Source organism: Panicum hallii, chromosome 2 (genome assembly GCF_002211085.1).
Source record: "Panicum hallii strain FIL2 chromosome 2, PHallii_v3.1, whole genome shotgun sequence".
NCBI classification, from domain to species: domain Eukaryota; kingdom Viridiplantae; phylum Streptophyta; class Magnoliopsida; order Poales; family Poaceae; genus Panicum; species Panicum hallii.
Window position 1 is genome coordinate 2,084,423 of NC_038043.1, and position 18,480 is coordinate 2,102,902.

At 48.8% G+C, this 18,480-nt stretch overlaps 2 protein-coding genes across 2 annotated transcripts; one reads left to right on the forward strand and one right to left on the reverse strand.

Annotated features, from left to right (window-relative positions):
• Window positions 1-189: 189 nt before the first annotated feature.
• On the forward strand, window positions 190-1,702 carry LOC112882800 (putative oxidoreductase TDA3). Its single transcript, XM_025947951.1, has 2 exons — window positions 190-1,074; window positions 1,181-1,702. Exons 1-2 carry the CDS (start codon window positions 297-299, stop codon window positions 1,564-1,566), a joined length of 1,164 nt encoding a protein of 387 aa, XP_025803736.1. The 5' UTR covers window positions 190-296; the 3' UTR covers window positions 1,567-1,702.
• Window positions 1,703-2,118: 416 nt separating this feature from the next.
• Window positions 2,119-4,131, reverse strand: LOC112882802. The gene is made up of 4 exons (XM_025947952.1): window positions 3,774-4,131; window positions 3,493-3,671; window positions 2,796-2,904; window positions 2,119-2,706 (listed from the first exon to the last, which is right to left on the reverse strand). Exons 1-4 carry the CDS (start codon window positions 4,095-4,097, stop codon window positions 2,386-2,388), a joined length of 933 nt encoding a protein of 310 aa, XP_025803737.1. The 5' UTR covers window positions 4,098-4,131; the 3' UTR covers window positions 2,119-2,385.
• Between the last annotated feature and the right edge of the window lie 14,349 nt (window positions 4,132-18,480).

Genomic DNA, 18,480 nt, shown 5'->3' on the forward strand with positions numbered 1-18,480 from the left:
GAATACGAGTGCATTGTTACTGAAAAAGATGGCATTTTTTGTGCAAACTAGTGGTGGGCAGTCAGCAGCAGCCGCTGTAACCGTAATCCCATTGATCGAAGATGAACCCGGTATGGGCTTTGCGATTCAGTTATCAGTCTGAATTCAGTAGAGGAAGAGTAGAGCCAACGTGTGCCGCCACCCGCCTGAACCAGCTACACGCCTACATCGCGTGCACAGACGCAACTCTTTCCACAATCCACACACTTTCGCCTCCAGCCTTCCACGGCGCCCGCCCCCACCCCGCGCCGCCGCCCATGTCCGCCGCGCCGGCCGCCGCCGCCCCGCCCCGCCGCGTGGTCATCTGCGGCGGGGGCGTGGTGGGCGCGTGCACGGCCTACTTCCTCTCCACCCACGCCGTGTCGCCCACCGTCCCGACCCTCGTCGAGAGGTGCGCCCCGGCGTGCGCCGCCTCAGGGAAGGCCGGCGGCTTCCTGGCCCTCGACTGGTGCGACTCCACCCCGGGGCTCTCCGCGCTCGCGCGGGCCTCCTACGCGCTCCACCGCCGCCTCGCCGCCGACCTCGGCGGCGTCGACGCCTACGGCTACCGCCCCGTCCACACGCTCTCCGTCTGCGTCCCCTCCGTTCCCAAGCCCGCCTCGCCGCACCCGATGCTCCCGGCGTGGGTCGACCCGTCGGCCTCCGCGGCCCCGCCGCGGGAGCTCGGCACCCCGGACACCACCGCGCAGGTCCACCCGGGCCTCTTCACCAAGGCCGTCCTCGCCGCGTCCGGCGCCGAGGTCGTCATCGGCGAGGTGGAGCGCGTCGTGGTCCGGGACGGCCGCGCCGCCGGCGTCGCGGTGAAGGGGCGCGACGGCGTGGTGGACGCCGACGCCGTGGTGCTCGCGCTCGGCCCGTGGTCCGGGCGGCTCGAGGTGGTCAGCGAGGTGTTCGACGTGTCCGGGCTCAAGGCGCACAGCATCTTGCTGGGGCCGCGCGAGCCCGAGAACATCACGCCGCACTGCCTCTTCCTCAGCTACCAGCCGGAGCCCGGTGCCAAGATGCTCGACCCCGAGGTGTACCCACGGCCGACCGGTACACCATTGCCGCCACCTACCCCGCTGAATTCATGAAGAATTGCTGATCTGAATTGCGCGATTTGCTTACCTTGTTCTTGCTGTTCGTGTCTCTCTGAATTCAGGGGAGGTGTACATATGTGGAATGACCAAGGAAGAGAACCCGCCCGACGATCCCGCAACAATCACAGGTGAACCCAACTCAATTGCAATGCTGCACAAGATCGCCGGGAAGGTGTCCAGCCAGCTGAAGAAGGAAGAGGGTGCGGAGGTGGTCGCGGAGCAGGCGTGCTACCTGCCGTGCACCACCGACGGGATGCCGGTCATCGGGGAGATGCCGGGGGTGAAGGGGTGCTATGTGGCCACCGGGCACAGCTGCTGGGGCATCCTCAACGGTCCGGCCACCGGCGCGGCCCTGGCGGAGCTCATCCTCGATGGCAAGGCTAAGATCGTCGACCTTGCGCCGTTCAGTCCGGCAAGGTTTCTCAAGAGGAGCCGGCGTGGAGCCTGACTGTGTAAGGTGTTTAAGGTGAATTGTGATTTGTGAAGGTTGACTTGCAAATGAATAAGAACACTTTGTGATGAGAGTTGCAAAACATGTACGATGAAATAGTGAATAAAGAATGGATACTTGCTGTTCTGTACTTGCTGTTCTGTACTTGTTTTACGTCACAAATTAGTCTAATTTGAGGATGCTCATTTAGCTGATGTTGAGTTCAACGAGTTTTTGCATCTGCAACTATTCTACTCAACGGATGCAATGTTCATCTGTTGCCAAGTGATACTCTAAGCTTCAGCCACTGTTTTACTACCAAACTCATGCAAAGTCCAGTTCAGCCATACGCGTTCATGTCCAGCTGTTTCGTGAATTTCCATGCAATTTGCTATTACGCCTATTACTGTAACTTTCTAAAGGAAACCAGCATTCTGATTCTGGCTTATCTGTATGCTTCAGACACTGGAAAAACATGACTCCAAGCCTTTTTTTTTCCGATAATGCTAATATGTTGGCTAAGTGATGTATAGCAAATGACCTGCCATTCTTGTGGCACAATAAAGCATGAGAGGTGAAACAGTATGCACAAAACATTAGAGCTGCAAGCAGTGCAGACTTCGGATCACCCAAGTTAATCTCTGTATATGAGATTGTGATCACGTACAAGGTAACCAGCCTCTACAAAAAAATATGCCTCACTAATCTGACACAGCCAGTGGGCAACTCTAAGAATAAATAGATAATGCTGCTCTTTCTTAACTCTTGAAGAGTAAGCATGACTCCGAGTATGACAGTTTTTGGAAGCCTTAACCTTTCTAAACTATATAGGCGTTGCTAGTTGGAGTCCAAGTACAGGGTCACCTTCTTCACCGATGGGAATGAAGTTTGCAGCCTCCAGTCTTTCTGCTTCCTGTTCAATGGCCTTCCTTTCCCAGCTTCGGCTCTGTTCTCCTTGACATCTGCCAGCTTCCAGATGCAGTGCTCAGCTCGAGTGTCAACCGACTCGAGCAAGAAGATGCCATCCTTCAGTAGGTTCTGCTTCGAGACAAGGTTGTTATCACCTTCAACAAGGTATTGCACCCTCATAGCCATGTCCTTGAAGCGATCCAAATCCTCAGGCACCTTCAAAAGCCTCTCTGCACCCGGTGATGAGACCTGCAATGACCAAAGCAAACAAGTACTTTTTCTGTAAGTGTGAGCTGCAAATGCATCAATTGGGTTGCAAATTCGGTCAGGTAGCTTGCCTCAACTGCCAGGTCCAGAGGTATTTCGCCTCTTTCAATGATCTCATCCAATTTCTGCTTGTAGAGCCTATTGAAGCTCTCTATTTCCTCAATATCAGGGCACCCATACCTGTTAACATTCTCATAAGAAAAGGTAGAGAATTTGATGATCAGGATTGATGATAAAGACAATCTGGTGCTAGCTACAGATTTAAGAACGGCACAATACAGCAACGCATGACACAACAATCACAAATGAACAGAGATGCAATCACACTACCAGCTAATAACAGATAGACTGAAGCACGCAGAACATGCTATAATGCTAAGTTGCTAACAACTAACATTATCATGGTATCTCACAGCAACACGAAATGGCATCACGTATGAGGGAACAAGAACGCTTAAGGCATCAAATTGGGCACTGAATTCTCGGAGAACAACCCCCAACCTGTGAGTTGCTGACTAAGGATATAACTTCTGTGTTAGCCAACTGCGGTGGGTCACAGTGAACCCTCCATTCACACAAACTCCTCATTGCCTATGCACAAACTCTAAACTGGAGAGAACTAGCCACCAACTGCATTCGGTGACACTGAACCCAATCATGCAATTTATGAACCCCTCATGGGCAAGCACAACAATATCATGAGTATAAGCGAGACCAAGCAATGCATGTGGAACAACAGCTAAAGCCTAGAAGGAATGGGTCACGGACATGTTGGTGAGCTTGTCAAGGCGCACGTAGACGTATCCCTTGGGCGACACCTTGAAGGCGAACATTTCGACGTCATCCCCGAAGTGGCCCGCGAGGACCTCCTGGGCCGCGGCGAGGGCGCGCTCCCCCCACTTGACGTCCCGCAGCACGACCCCGCCGCCGTCCCCGCCGTCGCCGATCTGGAGGACAAGTCGATGCATGGTCAGAGACTCAGAGGCAGCCGCGCTCCGCAACCCGCTACAAACGGGGAGAGGATTTAGAAGGGCCGCGCATGGCCGTACCTCGGGGTCGTACCCGTCGTCCTCGCTGTCCTCCCACTCCACCGCCCACTCCCGCGCCTCCTCCTCCTCCTCCTCCTCGCCCTCGCGCCCGCCGACGCCGCCCCGCGCGGCCTCGCTCGCCAGGGATCGCGTCTGCGTCTGCGAAGCTGGGAAGAGGCGGCGGTAGAGCGGGGAGGGGGCGGAGGGAGAGGGAGCGGTGCCCCGGATGCTGGAGAAGGAGGCGGCGGAGGAGGAAGATGGGGAGGGGGACGAGGAGCGGCGGGGGCATTTCGCCGAGCACCTGGCGAGCAGCGCGCGGATCACCTGGGCGCGGGCGGCCGCCATGCTGGCTCGTTCGGGTCTGGCGGTGGGGCGCGCGTGGCTGGGTCCGTCTGGGTTCGGGCCCGTGTAGTCGTTCGTGTCTGGTTTTGTTTGCCGACGGTGGTGGGGCCCGTCAGCTGGTTGTTCGGGGCGTTTCCGGCTGGTGGTGTTGGGCCATTTTGGGCCCCACATAGATGTAGGCCCATAACTGGTCCTTGATCGTTTCTATTTTTCGCGAGGGGCTGTTTGCCAATTGTTTCACCTCTTGGTATTTGGTAAACCCCGCAAATCTCTTGCAGCTAAAATGAAAGAAGTAAATTAGTTTCCTGACCCTTGCAAAAGTTCAGCTTAGTTTCTTGGTTTTTTCGATTGAACTTTCTTATTTGATCTAAAAACAAATTCTATTTTGGTTCTTAGCCCTTCCGTTAGTTTGTAAGGACGGGTGATATTTTGGTCGTCTCTAAAAAATTCGAGGTATTCCTACAAATCATTTTTTAGTAGTGTGTGAGTTTACAGAGGTGGCTCGGTTGTTACAGTACCCGCGCCCCATTTGTAAGAACGGGTGATATTTTGGTCCGTCTCTAAAAAATTTGAGTTATTCCTACAAATCGTTTTTATAGTAGTGTGTGAGTTTACAGAGGCGGCTGAGGGGGTGAGTCTTCCCTTCAAATATATTTACAGAGGCGGCTTGGTTGTTACAGTACTCGCGTCCTATTTGTTAGAATTGATAATACCTTGATCCGTCTCTAAAAAATTTGAGGTATTTCTACAAATCGTTTTTGCAGTAGTGTGTGTATACGGGTGCAATTTGCAGCTCCGGTCATCGTCAGCCGGCCGATAACGATATGTACCGAATAATAATATCTCCTCTGGCCCAGCTGCCTGCCATATCCTGCAGGTTGGCCATGTAGGACGTCTTGACTCTTGTGTGCTCTTGGCCTTTATTCACTATCGTCACGGCAGCATATATGGCTGGTGTTTAGGATTAAGTTGACAGGGAAAAGTTACCAAAAGTCATTGTCATATGGAATGGAGGTCATGGCTAAAACGCTACACGTTCTAGGTGAAGAAGTGCATTATTCGCGCCCACTGTATACTCGAGATCACGGGTACTTCGACAAAGGCAGTTAGCACCGATTATGTGCAGTAATAAGCCAATCTATCTCGGAGAGTACTTGGCCACTGGCAGCCTCGCCTTGCAGTACTTGGCCACGGGTACTAGTCTAGAGGCACGGATGGATGGATAGATAGACACACTCCATATCACTGCATCCGATCCGTTGCATTATTGCACTGCAGTTGCAGCATGCAGCTTTGCAGGTTGCAGGGCGACGGTGACGACGTACGACCCTTTCGACGGCAGCTCGATGATACATCTCGCCGCGACGACGCAAATCAAGAAGTAAGCATGCACAAGATCGTACGGTGACCTTTGGATTATTAGTACGTATCTCGATGGCATGCGAGGCCAGGCGCATGGGCTCGTTTGCCTCGTTGGCAGGCATGGGATCGTGCGTCGTGCCCCACGCCGGCGCCGCCGTTCCTCTCACGTGGATCCATCCCTCCTCCTCTCCACTGGGCGGCCGCGGCCGGCCGGCCGGGCGGCGCGGCGGGTCGCGTGTGCATGCACCTAGCTAGCCAACGGCATGCATGCCGGCCGGAGTAGCCAATGATACCGATACGCTGCTGGTTAATTCGCTCGTTTCAAATAACATATTGCCATGCATTTTCTATCTATCTATGTTGTTATTTAATAATAATAATGTTCACCTCTGTTTCTCTGTAGCCAGCCGACCATGAACCTACTACTGCCAAGAGCCACGGAGAAATCCCCAATGGCACGTGGGCTCGATCCATACACCCAGCGTCTCAAATTACTGATCGTTTTGGATTTTCTAAGTACGTATATAATATATATTAAAATTATGTATCTTTTGTAAAATGATATACATATAATTTAATTTAATTTCTAAAGTACGGTGTGTTAGATTGATCTCCTAGCCTATCGGACCCTAACGGGCCGATGGGCCACCTCACCTATGCGCCCTGATCGGGGGCGCTCCAGCTCAACCCTAACTGGTGGGTCCCCGTCGCGCCGCGCTATAAAAAGAAGGTGGGGGCCAGCGGCTCGATGATAAGGATCACCGGCCGCCGCCACCCCATCGACAGTAAAACCCTAACCGATCTAGTCGAGCGCGGTCAGCGACGGGAAGCATCACCGCCGGCACCTTCGACGCCCTCTGCCTCGACCCGAACCCGTGCACGCGACCTCGACCTCGGCCACCGCGAGCGCGAACGCCTACTGCCGGACTGCCCCGAGCTCCCGCACTGCATCACCAATGGCGGGCACGTCGGCTTCTGCTTCCGCTCAAGGGCACGAAGGTATTGCCGTGCTTATTCTCTCTCTCTAACCCTCTGTATTATCTGATTAAGCCAATGCAAACAGAACTTTTCCTAATATAATCGCGCAGTAGCAGATCCTATAGCTAACAATGGTATCAGAGGTCCTAGCTATTTGCGTTGATTAGCATTGGAAAATGAAGTAGAAAAGAACCCCAGAAAAGATCCCAGAGAAAACCCAGTGCAAAACCCGCGAAACCCTAACCCTAACCCTAGATCTCACACAGAAAGGGGGCGACAATCCAAGGATCACTTACCTGGTCCACCTTGCGCCGCCCACCGTCGGCGTGCGCGGGACGCCGGTGCGCCGACCAGATCCCGCGAGGCCTTGGGCCTCGCGCGGACAGAAGCCGTGCGAGCACGCCGCAAGGCAGCTCGCCGTGCCACAGATCTGGGCACCACGGTGAAGCTCTGGGCACCACGGTGAAGCCCCTCGACGGCGGCGCACACACCTTGCGGTGGACGCGCGCGCCGGCAAGGGGGCTCGCCGTGGCGCCGCTCGGCCGGCCGTCGCTCTTGCTCTCGCTCGCTCGCTCGGGCTGAGGAAGACGAAGGCGCCGGGGGAAGAGAGGAACTGATCTAGGGTTTCGGGGGAGCGAGCGGCGAGGGGGGTTTTGATCGGCCGAGAACCACGCGCAGCCGTCGATCTTGATCAGACGGTTGCCGTTGAGCCGCGACGCATCGGGCTTCTTTTGGCCCAGGCGGGGAAGGGAAAGCGCGGCCCGGGCCCAGGTTTTCTCGCCCAAACGCGCGAGCGCCCGCGCGGCGGTGCGCGAGGGGAGGCGGGCCGGGCCTTAGCAGGCCGAGCGCGTGCGCGCGCGCAAGTGAGCCCGTTTTCATGCTGGGCCTCGCGGAAGGAGTGGGCCGGCTGGGCTGGTTTTCAAGGAATCCACAGTGTATCAGTTTTTTAATTTACAGAATTGAGTTTCCAATAGAATTTGAATGAATTTGATGCATTTCAAATTCAAATCTTGAATGAACTTTGATGCACTGTTTATAAAAGACAACTTTAGACATTTTTTTGATAGAATTACAGTTTTTCCGCTGCAAAGATTAAATAGATCCACTTTAATGTATATTTACCTTATTATTTAAATTTGAACCAACGGGATAATTTAAACTTTTTAAGGCAAATAGATATTTTTCTGAATTGTAATATTATTATCTTTTGACCAACGTTAACAAGTGATAATATTGCAATTTCTACTGCATTATCCTTAATAGATATTTTCCTGTATTATTTCTATTTATGCCCAACGGTATTCTAGATTTAATACAAAAGAGATTCTGCCTTATATTTTCAATAGATCATTGTCATGTATTAATTCTAATTCTGCCCAACGGTGTTTTAGTTTTAATACACAAGGATATTGCATATTTTAATTTATGACCAACGTCGTATTTATACATATGCAATAATTTATTTGACTTTAATTTAATGTTTTCACCACTCATGAATGTTTTTCAGGAGGAGTATCAATGATGTTTTCCATCAACGATATTCCCATATTAAAGGGAGACAATTACAATGAATGGTACAGAAAGCTGGACCTCTATTTCATCATGGGTGAATTGGATTGGGTCCTAGCTACACCGACTCCTACAGAGCCTGTGCTTCCTGAGAGAGAGGACACAGACACAGATGCTTCTTGGAAGCAAACAGAGCTTGCTTATAAGAAAGCAAGAGCAGATTATGAGAGACTTTATGCAAAATGGTTCCCTGCCAACAAGAAGTGTTTGGCAGTGGTAAAGAACACGATTGAGCCTGCAATTATGGGCTCAATCCCAGATTGTGCCACCGTTATAGAATATCTTGAAAAATTAAAGAACCAATACACTGGTTCTTCAAAGACTTATGCAACCCAGTTGATCAAACAACTGGTTTCAGAAAGATACACTGGCGGTGGCATTAGAGAACACATTCATCGCATGGTCAATCAGAACAACAAGCTAAATCATTGGACCTTGCCTTCAAGGAGGATCATATTGTCCATCTGGTTTTGCTTCGTTGCCAAAAGAATTTGACACTTTTGTTGTCAATTACAACACCCAACCACAAACTTGGGACATAGAAAAGACTATTGCGATGTGTGTTCAGGAGGAGGAAAGGATAAGGTCCACCACCGGCGGATCCTTAAACTATGTGAACAAGAAGAAGCATGCCAACTTTAAAGGCAATTTTTCATCTTCTTCTTCGTCCTCCTCTAAAGGTAAAAGCTCTCAACAACACAAACCTCAAGAAGGACAGATTCTAGTTGATAAGGACCAATGCCTCTATTGCAAGGAAAAGGGACACTATAAGAAGAACTGTCACAAATATCTAAAGATGATCATGGAGAAGAGAGGTGAGAACGTTATTTCATTTGTAAATGAATCCTTGTATATAGAATATTCAAAAACCACTTGGTAGATTGATTCAGGAGCAACTGTTCATGTTGCAAATTCGTTGCAGGGATTCCATTCGACGAGAACCACTCAAAGAAGCGAAAAGCAAGTTAGAGTGGCAAATGGAGCTCAGGCAGACGTTGAAGCAGTAGGAGACGTTCATTTGGAACTCGACACTGGCTTCAATATTGTTCTTAGAGATGTTTTATTTGTTCCTTCTTTACACAGAAATTTGATTAGTGTGTCTCGTCTGGACAAAGATGGTTATTCCTGTCTATTTGGAGATGGCAGGTGTTTGATTGAATGTAATGATACAGTTATTTCCATTGCATTCAGAAAGAATGATCTTTATTTGATATCGTTACGCGACAGTGTGAATTCCGTATGCGATAACAATGCGAATGTATTCTCGTCTACACTCGCGAATAGAAAACAAAAGAGAACTCAAAATGCGTCGTCGAAATTATGGCACTGTCGTTTAGGCCACATTTCGAGGGGGAGAATAGAGAGATTAATTAAAAATGAAATTCTTCCTCCATTAGAGTTCTCTGACTTAGAACAATGCATTGAGTGCATAAAAGGCAAATTCGTTAAGAAAATAAAGAAAAATGCTAAGAGGAGCACAGGTGTATTAGAAATAATTCACACAGATATCTGTGGTCCGTTTAATGTAAAGAGCGTGGATGGTTATGACTCGTTCATAACATTCACAGACGATTATTCCCGTTATGGATACATTTATCCAATTAAAGAAAGATCGGAGGCTTTGGATAAATTTAAAATATTCAAAGCCGAAGTAGAAAATCAACACGATTTAAAGATTAAAATCGTAAGATCCGATCGTGGAGGGGAATACTACGGTCGACATACCCAATATGGCCAAGTCCCAGGACCTTTTGCAAAGTTCCTGATGGAACAAGGCATAGTAGCCCAGTACTCGATGCCGGGCGAACCTCAGCAGAACGGAGTGGCTGAAAGACGCAATCGCACCCTAATGGATATGGTGCGAAGCATGATCAGTTACTCTACGTTGCCAGTGAGTTTATGGATGGAGGCCCTGAAAACCGCCATTCACATTCTCAACAGAGTTCCAAGTAAATCGGTGCCGAAAACGCCGTATGAAATGTGGACAGGAAGAGTACCCTCACTGAATCACCTGCGGGTGTAGGGGAGTTCTGCTGAGGCAAAAGTGTTTAACCCGACCATTGCAAAACTAGATTCCAAAACGGTGTCTTGCCATTTTATTGGCTATCCAGAAAGGTCAAAGGGTTTTCGTTTCTACTGCCCAGACAGATCCACGAAATTTGTAAAAACGAGACATGCAGTTTTCCTTGAGGATCAAATGATCTGGGGGAGCGGCACAGCAAGGAAGATTGATCTTGAGGAGAAGCGGGTGTATACACCCAATCCCTGATTCAGGAATCTTTCTTCCCGCTGCCCGCTGTGTCTGCACCGCCAGTGCAAGTCACTGCGCTGCCAACACGTGTAGTGGCTCCTTCTGTGGTAACGATGAATGAGGAAGCGGAGCCTATTCATCAGGCTCTTGACGAGCCCATTGCCGCACAAGAAGAGGAGCAACAGCAGCCCCAAATAGACGAGGCACCGCAGGCTCAGGCTCACGGGAGACCTCAAAGAACAAGGAAGCGCGCTATTTCTAACGACTATGAAGTCTATAATAGTGAAGAAATTCAAATGGAGGATGATCCCACTTCATTTGAAGAAGCCATGAGAAGTGAACATTCATCGAAATGGCTTGATACCATGGAAGATGAAATAAATCGATGAGTACAAACAAAGTATGGGACTTAGAGGAAATTCTTAAAGAAGCCAAAACAGTAGGCTGCAAACGGGTCTACAAAACCAAATATGACTCCCAAGGGAATATAGATAAATTTAAAGCACGACTCGTGGCAAAAGAATATACACAAAGAGAGAGAATTGATTACAACGAGACTTTTTTCCCAGTCTCTTGTAAAGATTCTTTCAGAATCATAATGGCTCTTGTAGCTCATTATGATCTAGAATTACATTAGATGGATGTGAAGACAGCATTCCTGAACGGGGATCTAGATGAAATCGTCTACATGGCACAGCCGAAAGATTTTGTCGTGGAAGGTAAAGAAAAATTGGGATGCCGTCTGAGGAAATCGATTTATGGGCTAAAGCAAGCTTCAAGACAGTGGTACTTGAAGTTCGATAAGACAATAAAAGAATTTGGGTTTAAAGAAAATATCGAGGACAATTGCGTTTACACAAAGTTCAAGAATGGGAAGTACGTCTTCCTAATCTTGTATGTGGATGATATTCTACTGGCAAGTAGTGATGTCAGTCTGCTACTAGAAACGAAAAAGTTTTTATCCTCGCATTTCGAGATGAAAGATCTTGGTGAAGCAAGATTCGTTCTAGGAATCGAGATTCATCGAGACTGATTGAAAAGGGTATTAGGACTGTCGCAAAAGACATATATAGAAAAGGTTCTGAAGAAATTCAACATGCATAAATGCAGTGCTCACCTGCACCTATAGTTAAGGGCGACAGATATGGGGAATTTCAATGTCCCAAGACTCAGCATGAGATGGATCAAATGAAAACGGTACCATATGTTTCTGCTGTGGGAAGCTTACAGTATGCACAAGTGTGCACACGCCCTGATATAGCTTACGTTACCGGGTTGCTTGGCAGATTCCAGAGTAATCCAGGACAAGAACACTGAAAATTGGTAAAGAAGGTTCTGCGCTATTTGTAAGGAACAAAAGGCCTCATGTTAACGTACAGGAAAACAGAATCTCTGCGTATCGTAGGATACTCAGATTCCGATTACGCAGGAGATGACAAAAAATCCACGTCAGGATATGTGTTCACCCTAGCCGGGGGAGCAATATCGTGGAAAAGTTGCAAACAAACCGTCACTACATCGTCCACAATGTATGCCGAGTTTGTTGCGTGTTATGAGGCTACAGAGCAGGTGAACTGGCTAAAGAAGTTCGTACCCGGTCTGAGAATGGTTGATGATATATCTAAACCATTACAGTTGTACTGCGATAACGAGCCCGCAGTAATGTATGCTCACAACAACAAGACAAGTGGTGCTGCCAAACACATAGATATAAAGTATTATGTTGTGAAAGATAAAGTCCGAGATCAGATTATAAATCTCGAGCATATAAGCACAGTGAAAATGCTTGCGGATCCGCTAACGAAGGCTTACCACCCAGCGTGTTCAAGGAACACGTAGCCGGCGTGGGGCTAAGGGATAGCCTGTGATCTTCGGACTACAAGGGCCCAAAAGGTTAAAGAATCCGTTTCTGAATGGAAGCGTGAATTGTAGCTGATAAATCCATCGACAGATGATCGTGACGATGAGGCATGCTCTATACACAAATCTATGACAAAACGTGAAAAAGGTAAAAAGTAAAAGAAAGGTACAGGGTGAGATCAAGGGGGAGACTGTTAGATTGATCTCCTAGCCTATCGGACCCTAACGGGCCGATGGGCCACCTCACCTATGCGCCCTGATCGGGGGCGCTCCAGCTCAACCCCAGCTGGTGGGCCCCCGTGGCGCCGCGCTATAAAAAGAAGGTGGGGGCCAGCGGCTTGAGGATGAGGATCACCGGCCGCCGCCACCCCACCGACAGTAAAACCCTAACCGATCTAGTCGAGCGCGGTCAGCGACGGGAAGCATCACCGCCGGCACCTTCGACGCCCTCTGCCTCGACCCGAACCCGTGCACGCGACCTCGACCTTGGCCACCGCAAGCGCGAACGCCTACGGCCGGACTGCCCCGAGCTCCCGCACTGCATCACCAATGGCGGGCACGTCGGCTTCTGCTTCCGCTCAAGGGCACGAAGGTATTGCCGTGCTTCTTCTCTCTCTCTAACCCTCTGTATTATCTGATTAAGCCAATGCAAACAGAACTTTTCCTAATCTAATCGCGCACTAGCAGATCCTATAGCTAACACGGTGCAAATCCTTCGTGAGTTCCGCTTTACCTTCGTCCGTCGTCACGTCATCACGTGACACCGTCGATCACTCTGTTGTGCAGAGGAGCGTAGGAAAATTGGGAATTCTGACCGTGTCCGTATCAGTTTACGCCTAAGGCCCTGTTTGGGGGCCGCTTATCAACAGCTTCTACGGCCCGAGAAAGCGCTTCTGCGACAAACGCGTCGCTTCTCCCGCGCGGCCCGAGAAAGCGCGTCTCGCTTTCTTCGTAAAAAACAAAAGGAGCGAAAAGCGGCCCGACCCCCGCTTTTCACCGCTTCTCCCGTCTCCGCCTCGTGCTCTCCGGTCTCCTCGTCCTCTCCGCCCCTTCCCGTCGCCCCTGTGGCCGCCGTCCCCGAGATCCGGCGCCCCAAGCTCCGGCCCCCGTGCTCCGCCACCCGACGGCTCCGCGAAGGGAAGAGCTCCCGGAGCTCACGGTGCCCCGACCCGAGCTCGCGAGTCCCCGCCTTCCCCGACCCGAGCTCGCGCCCGCCGCCGCCGGCCGCCATCCCGGACCCAAGCTCGCGATTCCTCACCGTCCCCGACCCAAGCTCGCGAGTCCCCGACCCGTGCTCGCGCCCGCCGCCGCCGGCCACCGTCTCTGACCTGAGCTCACGAGTCCCCGCCGTCCCTGACCCGAGCTCGCGCCTACAGCCCCGAGCCCAGACGCCGACGCGTGAGCCCCCTGCCAAACACCCCGCTTCTCTGCAGCGCCTCTGGAAGGCCACTGCTCTGGGCAGCTGGTGAGAAGCCGCTGGAGCAACAAGCTCCAGCGGTGCCAAACGGGGCCAAGTCTCCTCCACTCCAGCTATAAATCCTATTGACATGACCACCCAGTCCTCATGCGCCACAGTGATACAACAGCATCCGCGGCAAGATCAGCACATGTCGCTTTCACCCATGCATGATGCTCCTTCCTCCGTGTCTTTTCTCACGCACACGGATGCAAGGTAAACAAAGCGGTGCAAGATTTTGTTCGTCGGAATGGCACACGAATTGCACACGGAATCCTATTGATACGAACACCCATTGCTACCACAGCAAACTCGTCTCGAACATAGATAAGTCTAAATCTTTATCGAAATTGCAAAATTTCAGTGATACAAACGTTACTTTGTGGTCTACGATAAGTCAATTTTATAAAATTCCACAGGGGTCACTTTTTCCTATTCAAATTCTCTGAGATGAGACATGTAATTTTGCAGCCATGAAAAAACCTAGCAAGATCCCATATTCAGATGACAAAATTCTCAAGGTTTTACATTCGCCACGAAATCTGCATCGGCAGTCAACGGTTTCGGGGCCACCAAGGTACCTTAACGCCTTGGTTGCACGATGTAATCCATACTGACATCTTCTAAACTGTCCATACTAATTTCCTATATGCCATTCCTGCCACAACCAACTCGTCTCGGAACACGGGTGGGTCCAAACATCTTTGTCGGAATTGTAAAATTTCAGCGATACAAACGCTGCTTTGTGTCTTATGATAAGTGAATTTTATAAAAAATTCACAGGGAGCCACCTTTTTCAATTCAGATTTTCTAGGGTGAGGCCTGTAATTCTGCAGTCATGAAAAAACATAGCATGATCCTTTGTCCGGATGGCAAAGTTCTCAAAGTTTTACATTCGCCATGAAATCTGCATCGGCAGTCCACAGTGTCGGGGCCACCAAGTTACCTTAACGCCTTGATTGCGCGATAAAATCCATGCTGACATCTTCTAAACTATCCACACTAACTTCCTATGTGCCATTCCTGCCGCAACCAACTCATCCCGGAACACGGGTGGGTCCAGACATCTTCGTCAAAATTATAAGATTTCAGCGATACAAACGCTGCTTTGTATCTTATGATAAGTGAATTTTATAAAAATCTACAAGGGCCAACCTTTCTCAATTCAGGTTCTCTAGGGTGAGGCCTGTAATTCTACAGCCGTGAAAAGAAATCTAGCATGATCCCATGTCTAGATGGCAAAGTTTTCAAAGTTTTACATTCACCATGAAATCTGCATTGGCAGTCCACGGTGTTGGGGCAACCAATGTACCTTAACGCCTTGGTTGCGCGATGTAATCCATACTGGTATTTTCTAAGCTGTCCACGCTAACTTCCTATGTGCCATTCCTACCACAACCAACTCGTCTCGGAACACGGATGTGTCCAGACATCATCGCTGGAATTGCAAGATTTAAACGATACAACGCTACTTTGTGGCCTATGATAAGTAAATTTTATAAAAATCCAAATGGGGCCACTTTTTCCAATTCAGGTTCTGTAGGGTGAGGCATGTAATTCTGAAGTCGTGAAAAAAACTCTAGTATGATTCCATGTCCAGATGGCAAAGTTCTCAAGGTTTACATTCACCACGAAATTTGCATCAGCAGTTCACTGTGCCAGAGCCACCAAGGTACCTTAACGCCTTGGTTGCGTGATGTAATCCATATTGACATCTTCTAAACTGTCCATGCTAACTTCCAATATACAATTCCTGCCGCAACCAACTCCTCTCGGAACACGGGTGAGTCAAGACATGTTTGTTGGAATTGCAAGATTTCGGCGATATAAACGCTGCTTTGTGGCCTATGATAAGAGAATTGTATAAAAATCCATAAGGGCCCACCTTTTCTAATTCAGATTCTATAGGGTGAGGCTTGTAATTCTGCAGCAGTGAAAAAAAATAGCATGATCCCATGTCCAGATGGTAAAGTTCTCAAGGTTTTACATTCGCCACAAAATCTGCATCGGCAGTCCATGGTGTTGGGGCCACCAAGGTACTTAACGACTTTGTTGCACAATGTAATCCATACTGACATCTTCTAAACTGTCCATGCTAATTTCCTATGTGCCCATTCCTGCCACAACCATCTCGTTTCGGAACACGGATGGATCCAGACATCTTCATCGAAATTGCAAGACTTCAGCGATACAAACGCTGCTTTTGTGGCTTATGATAAGTGAGATTTATAAAAATCCACAGAAGCCTACCTTTTCCAATTCAGGTTCTCTAGGGGGAGACCTATAATTCTGCAGCCGTAAAAAAAACTAGCATGATCCTATGTCCAATTCAAGGTTTTACACTCGACGCGAAATCTGTATGGGTAGTCCATGGTGTTGGGGCCACCAAGGTGCCTTAATGTCTTAGTTGCACGATGCAATGCGTTCACCAGCTATTAATATTGTTTTCAAGTAAAAAATAATATAAATGCGGGTCATTCTCCAGTTATAAATATTATTTTCAAGCAATAATTTTTTGATCCATCAATCGGAATCCCAATTGAAACCCGGATATTCAATACCTCGTGCGGCCAAGGCACATCCTATACATAAAATAAAAGAGCATAAAGTTGGTGATCTCATGTAGGTCTAGGTAAAATTTATATTGCCCGTATCAACGTATGGACACTATGCTAGTATAATTGAAAACAGAGCGAATAGGATTGTAGCTGGATGGATTGCTCGTTCGCTGACATGGCGATGCTAGCAACCTCGCTCTCTCTTAATCTTCTTCTTCTCTTTTGGCTTCGCGCTGCAGATTTGGATGGTTCAGGAAACCGAGCTGAGCAAGCACGCAAACTCGATTGACTTCCCCTTTCATCTTTCTTATCCCTGCTGCCGGGTTACTCAAAGCAGGCGCGCGCCCGGCCAGTTTCTTTTGATGTGGATTAGTGGTCCTCGTAGCACGACGTTCCTTTCGTTCTCAACCGCAACTCTCTCTCTTCATTTGCGTGCTGATTAGTGAATGCTGATGCTGAAAGAAAAACGCACACAAGCCGTGACTTGCACTGCCATGCATGCAGTGCATTGCACTGTGTACTGTCCGGTCTCAGGCCATCAGGCATGCGGCTTCGTTCGCGCTTCCATTTCAGGCCAGGATAATACCCAGCCCAAACTAGCTACACCCTAATTGCATCCGTTCATGCATGCAGCTAAACCCCCCCCCCCCCCCAACCCTAATTGCTGCTCCCTCGTAAATTTGCAACAAAATTAGATTTTATTCGGTTACATATGGATTTATTCCGGACTAGAAATGATAGGTACAATAAAAGATTTATCACTTATTATAGGTACAATAAGAGATTGGAATTTATTCCGGACCGGAAACTAATTATAATAAAATAGACTTATAATATAAGAGATCGGGAATTAATTCCAGAGTCAGCTCCCTGATGGTGACATACAAAAGCAATTAGCATGCAAGGCACGGCAGCAGCTGCGTGCCTAGATTATTTCCCGTATCTTAAAACGGCCCATCACCACGATCACATCTTATCTTAATTAATACAGTACTCTATATTAAGACACCGATGTATAACAACTAGTTAATTAAGGCCCATGATTCATGGGCGCTAATAGCTTGCATGTGGGTGATCATCACGCGCGTCGATAGATGATGATGGATATATATGGACACAAAAATAAGTAGTCGTCGTTGTCAACTGCCAGCCAAGAGAAACTAACCCTGCTACAGAAACAAGCTTTCATCCTTTCGGTCAGTACCGGCTAACTTTAGATCCGGTACTAAAATTGCCCCAGAGATATTATAGTACCGGGTCTAAATTTGGAAACTTTCGAAACTATTTTAGTACTGGGCCAAGACACCGGTCGGTACTAAATATCGCATTTTAGCATCTGTTTTGGCCCGGTACTAAAATGGTGTGGCTGTTTAGTACCGGTCAATGACACCACCCGGTACTAAAATATAACATTTAGTAGCGGCTGGTGTCTTGCCCCGGTACTAAATGGTCCTCCTCCACAGATTACTTAAAATGCATCTCCCACCCAATTACATGTAATATATATATATATATATATATATATATATATATATATATATATATGAGATGGTAAGAAATCTACGCGCGAGGTCGGAAATCGTGGATTCGAATCCTCACGGCCGTAGAGGTTCGCTTTTTCTAGGCAGTACTAAACATATACACTCCATTTAGTAACCGTGCCTTTTCCCGCGCGCAGTGTCACGGACGGTTGGCAATCCATCGGACGTTGCTGCTGGATGAGAAGCAATGCAAGTGCATGATGTGAACGCGACGCGCGCGACGCCATCGATGTGATGCATTGTCTTGTCCCCGTGTGTGTGTGTATATCTGCTGCGTTCCTTTGACTGTACTACTCGCTTTAGCTTGCTTGCTGTGTGTACATACAGTAGCGAGCTAGCTAGAAACGGCCGGGCGCGCGGCTACAACTTGAGATCGACAAGAGCCACACAATAACGCATTGCATTGGCCCCCTCTCGTCTACTTGCATTGGGTACATACAGCAGGTATACGGGCAGTGTCACATCGATCTCACGTTGCAACTTGCGAGAGCGGTGTTGCTGGCCACACGTTTAGAGTCCCGTCGCACGGCAGGCGTTAACCTGCATGAAAGTTAATTTGCAGCAAGGAGACATTATGCTCTCTCGTCAGTTACATAGCTCCAGCCAATGACTACATTACAAAGTACTGCAATCACCTTTATTTTTGTTTTAAAACGAACTGGCAGGAGAGCTGTCTATCGTTGTATTAATATATTAATTAGAGAGGAAAAAATGCCGGACGTGCCATAGTTCGAATCCTACGATCATCTTTAGAGGTCTTTACCAAAAGATAGATACAAAGTACGAGCAAACTCTATCCCGCCCTCTGTAA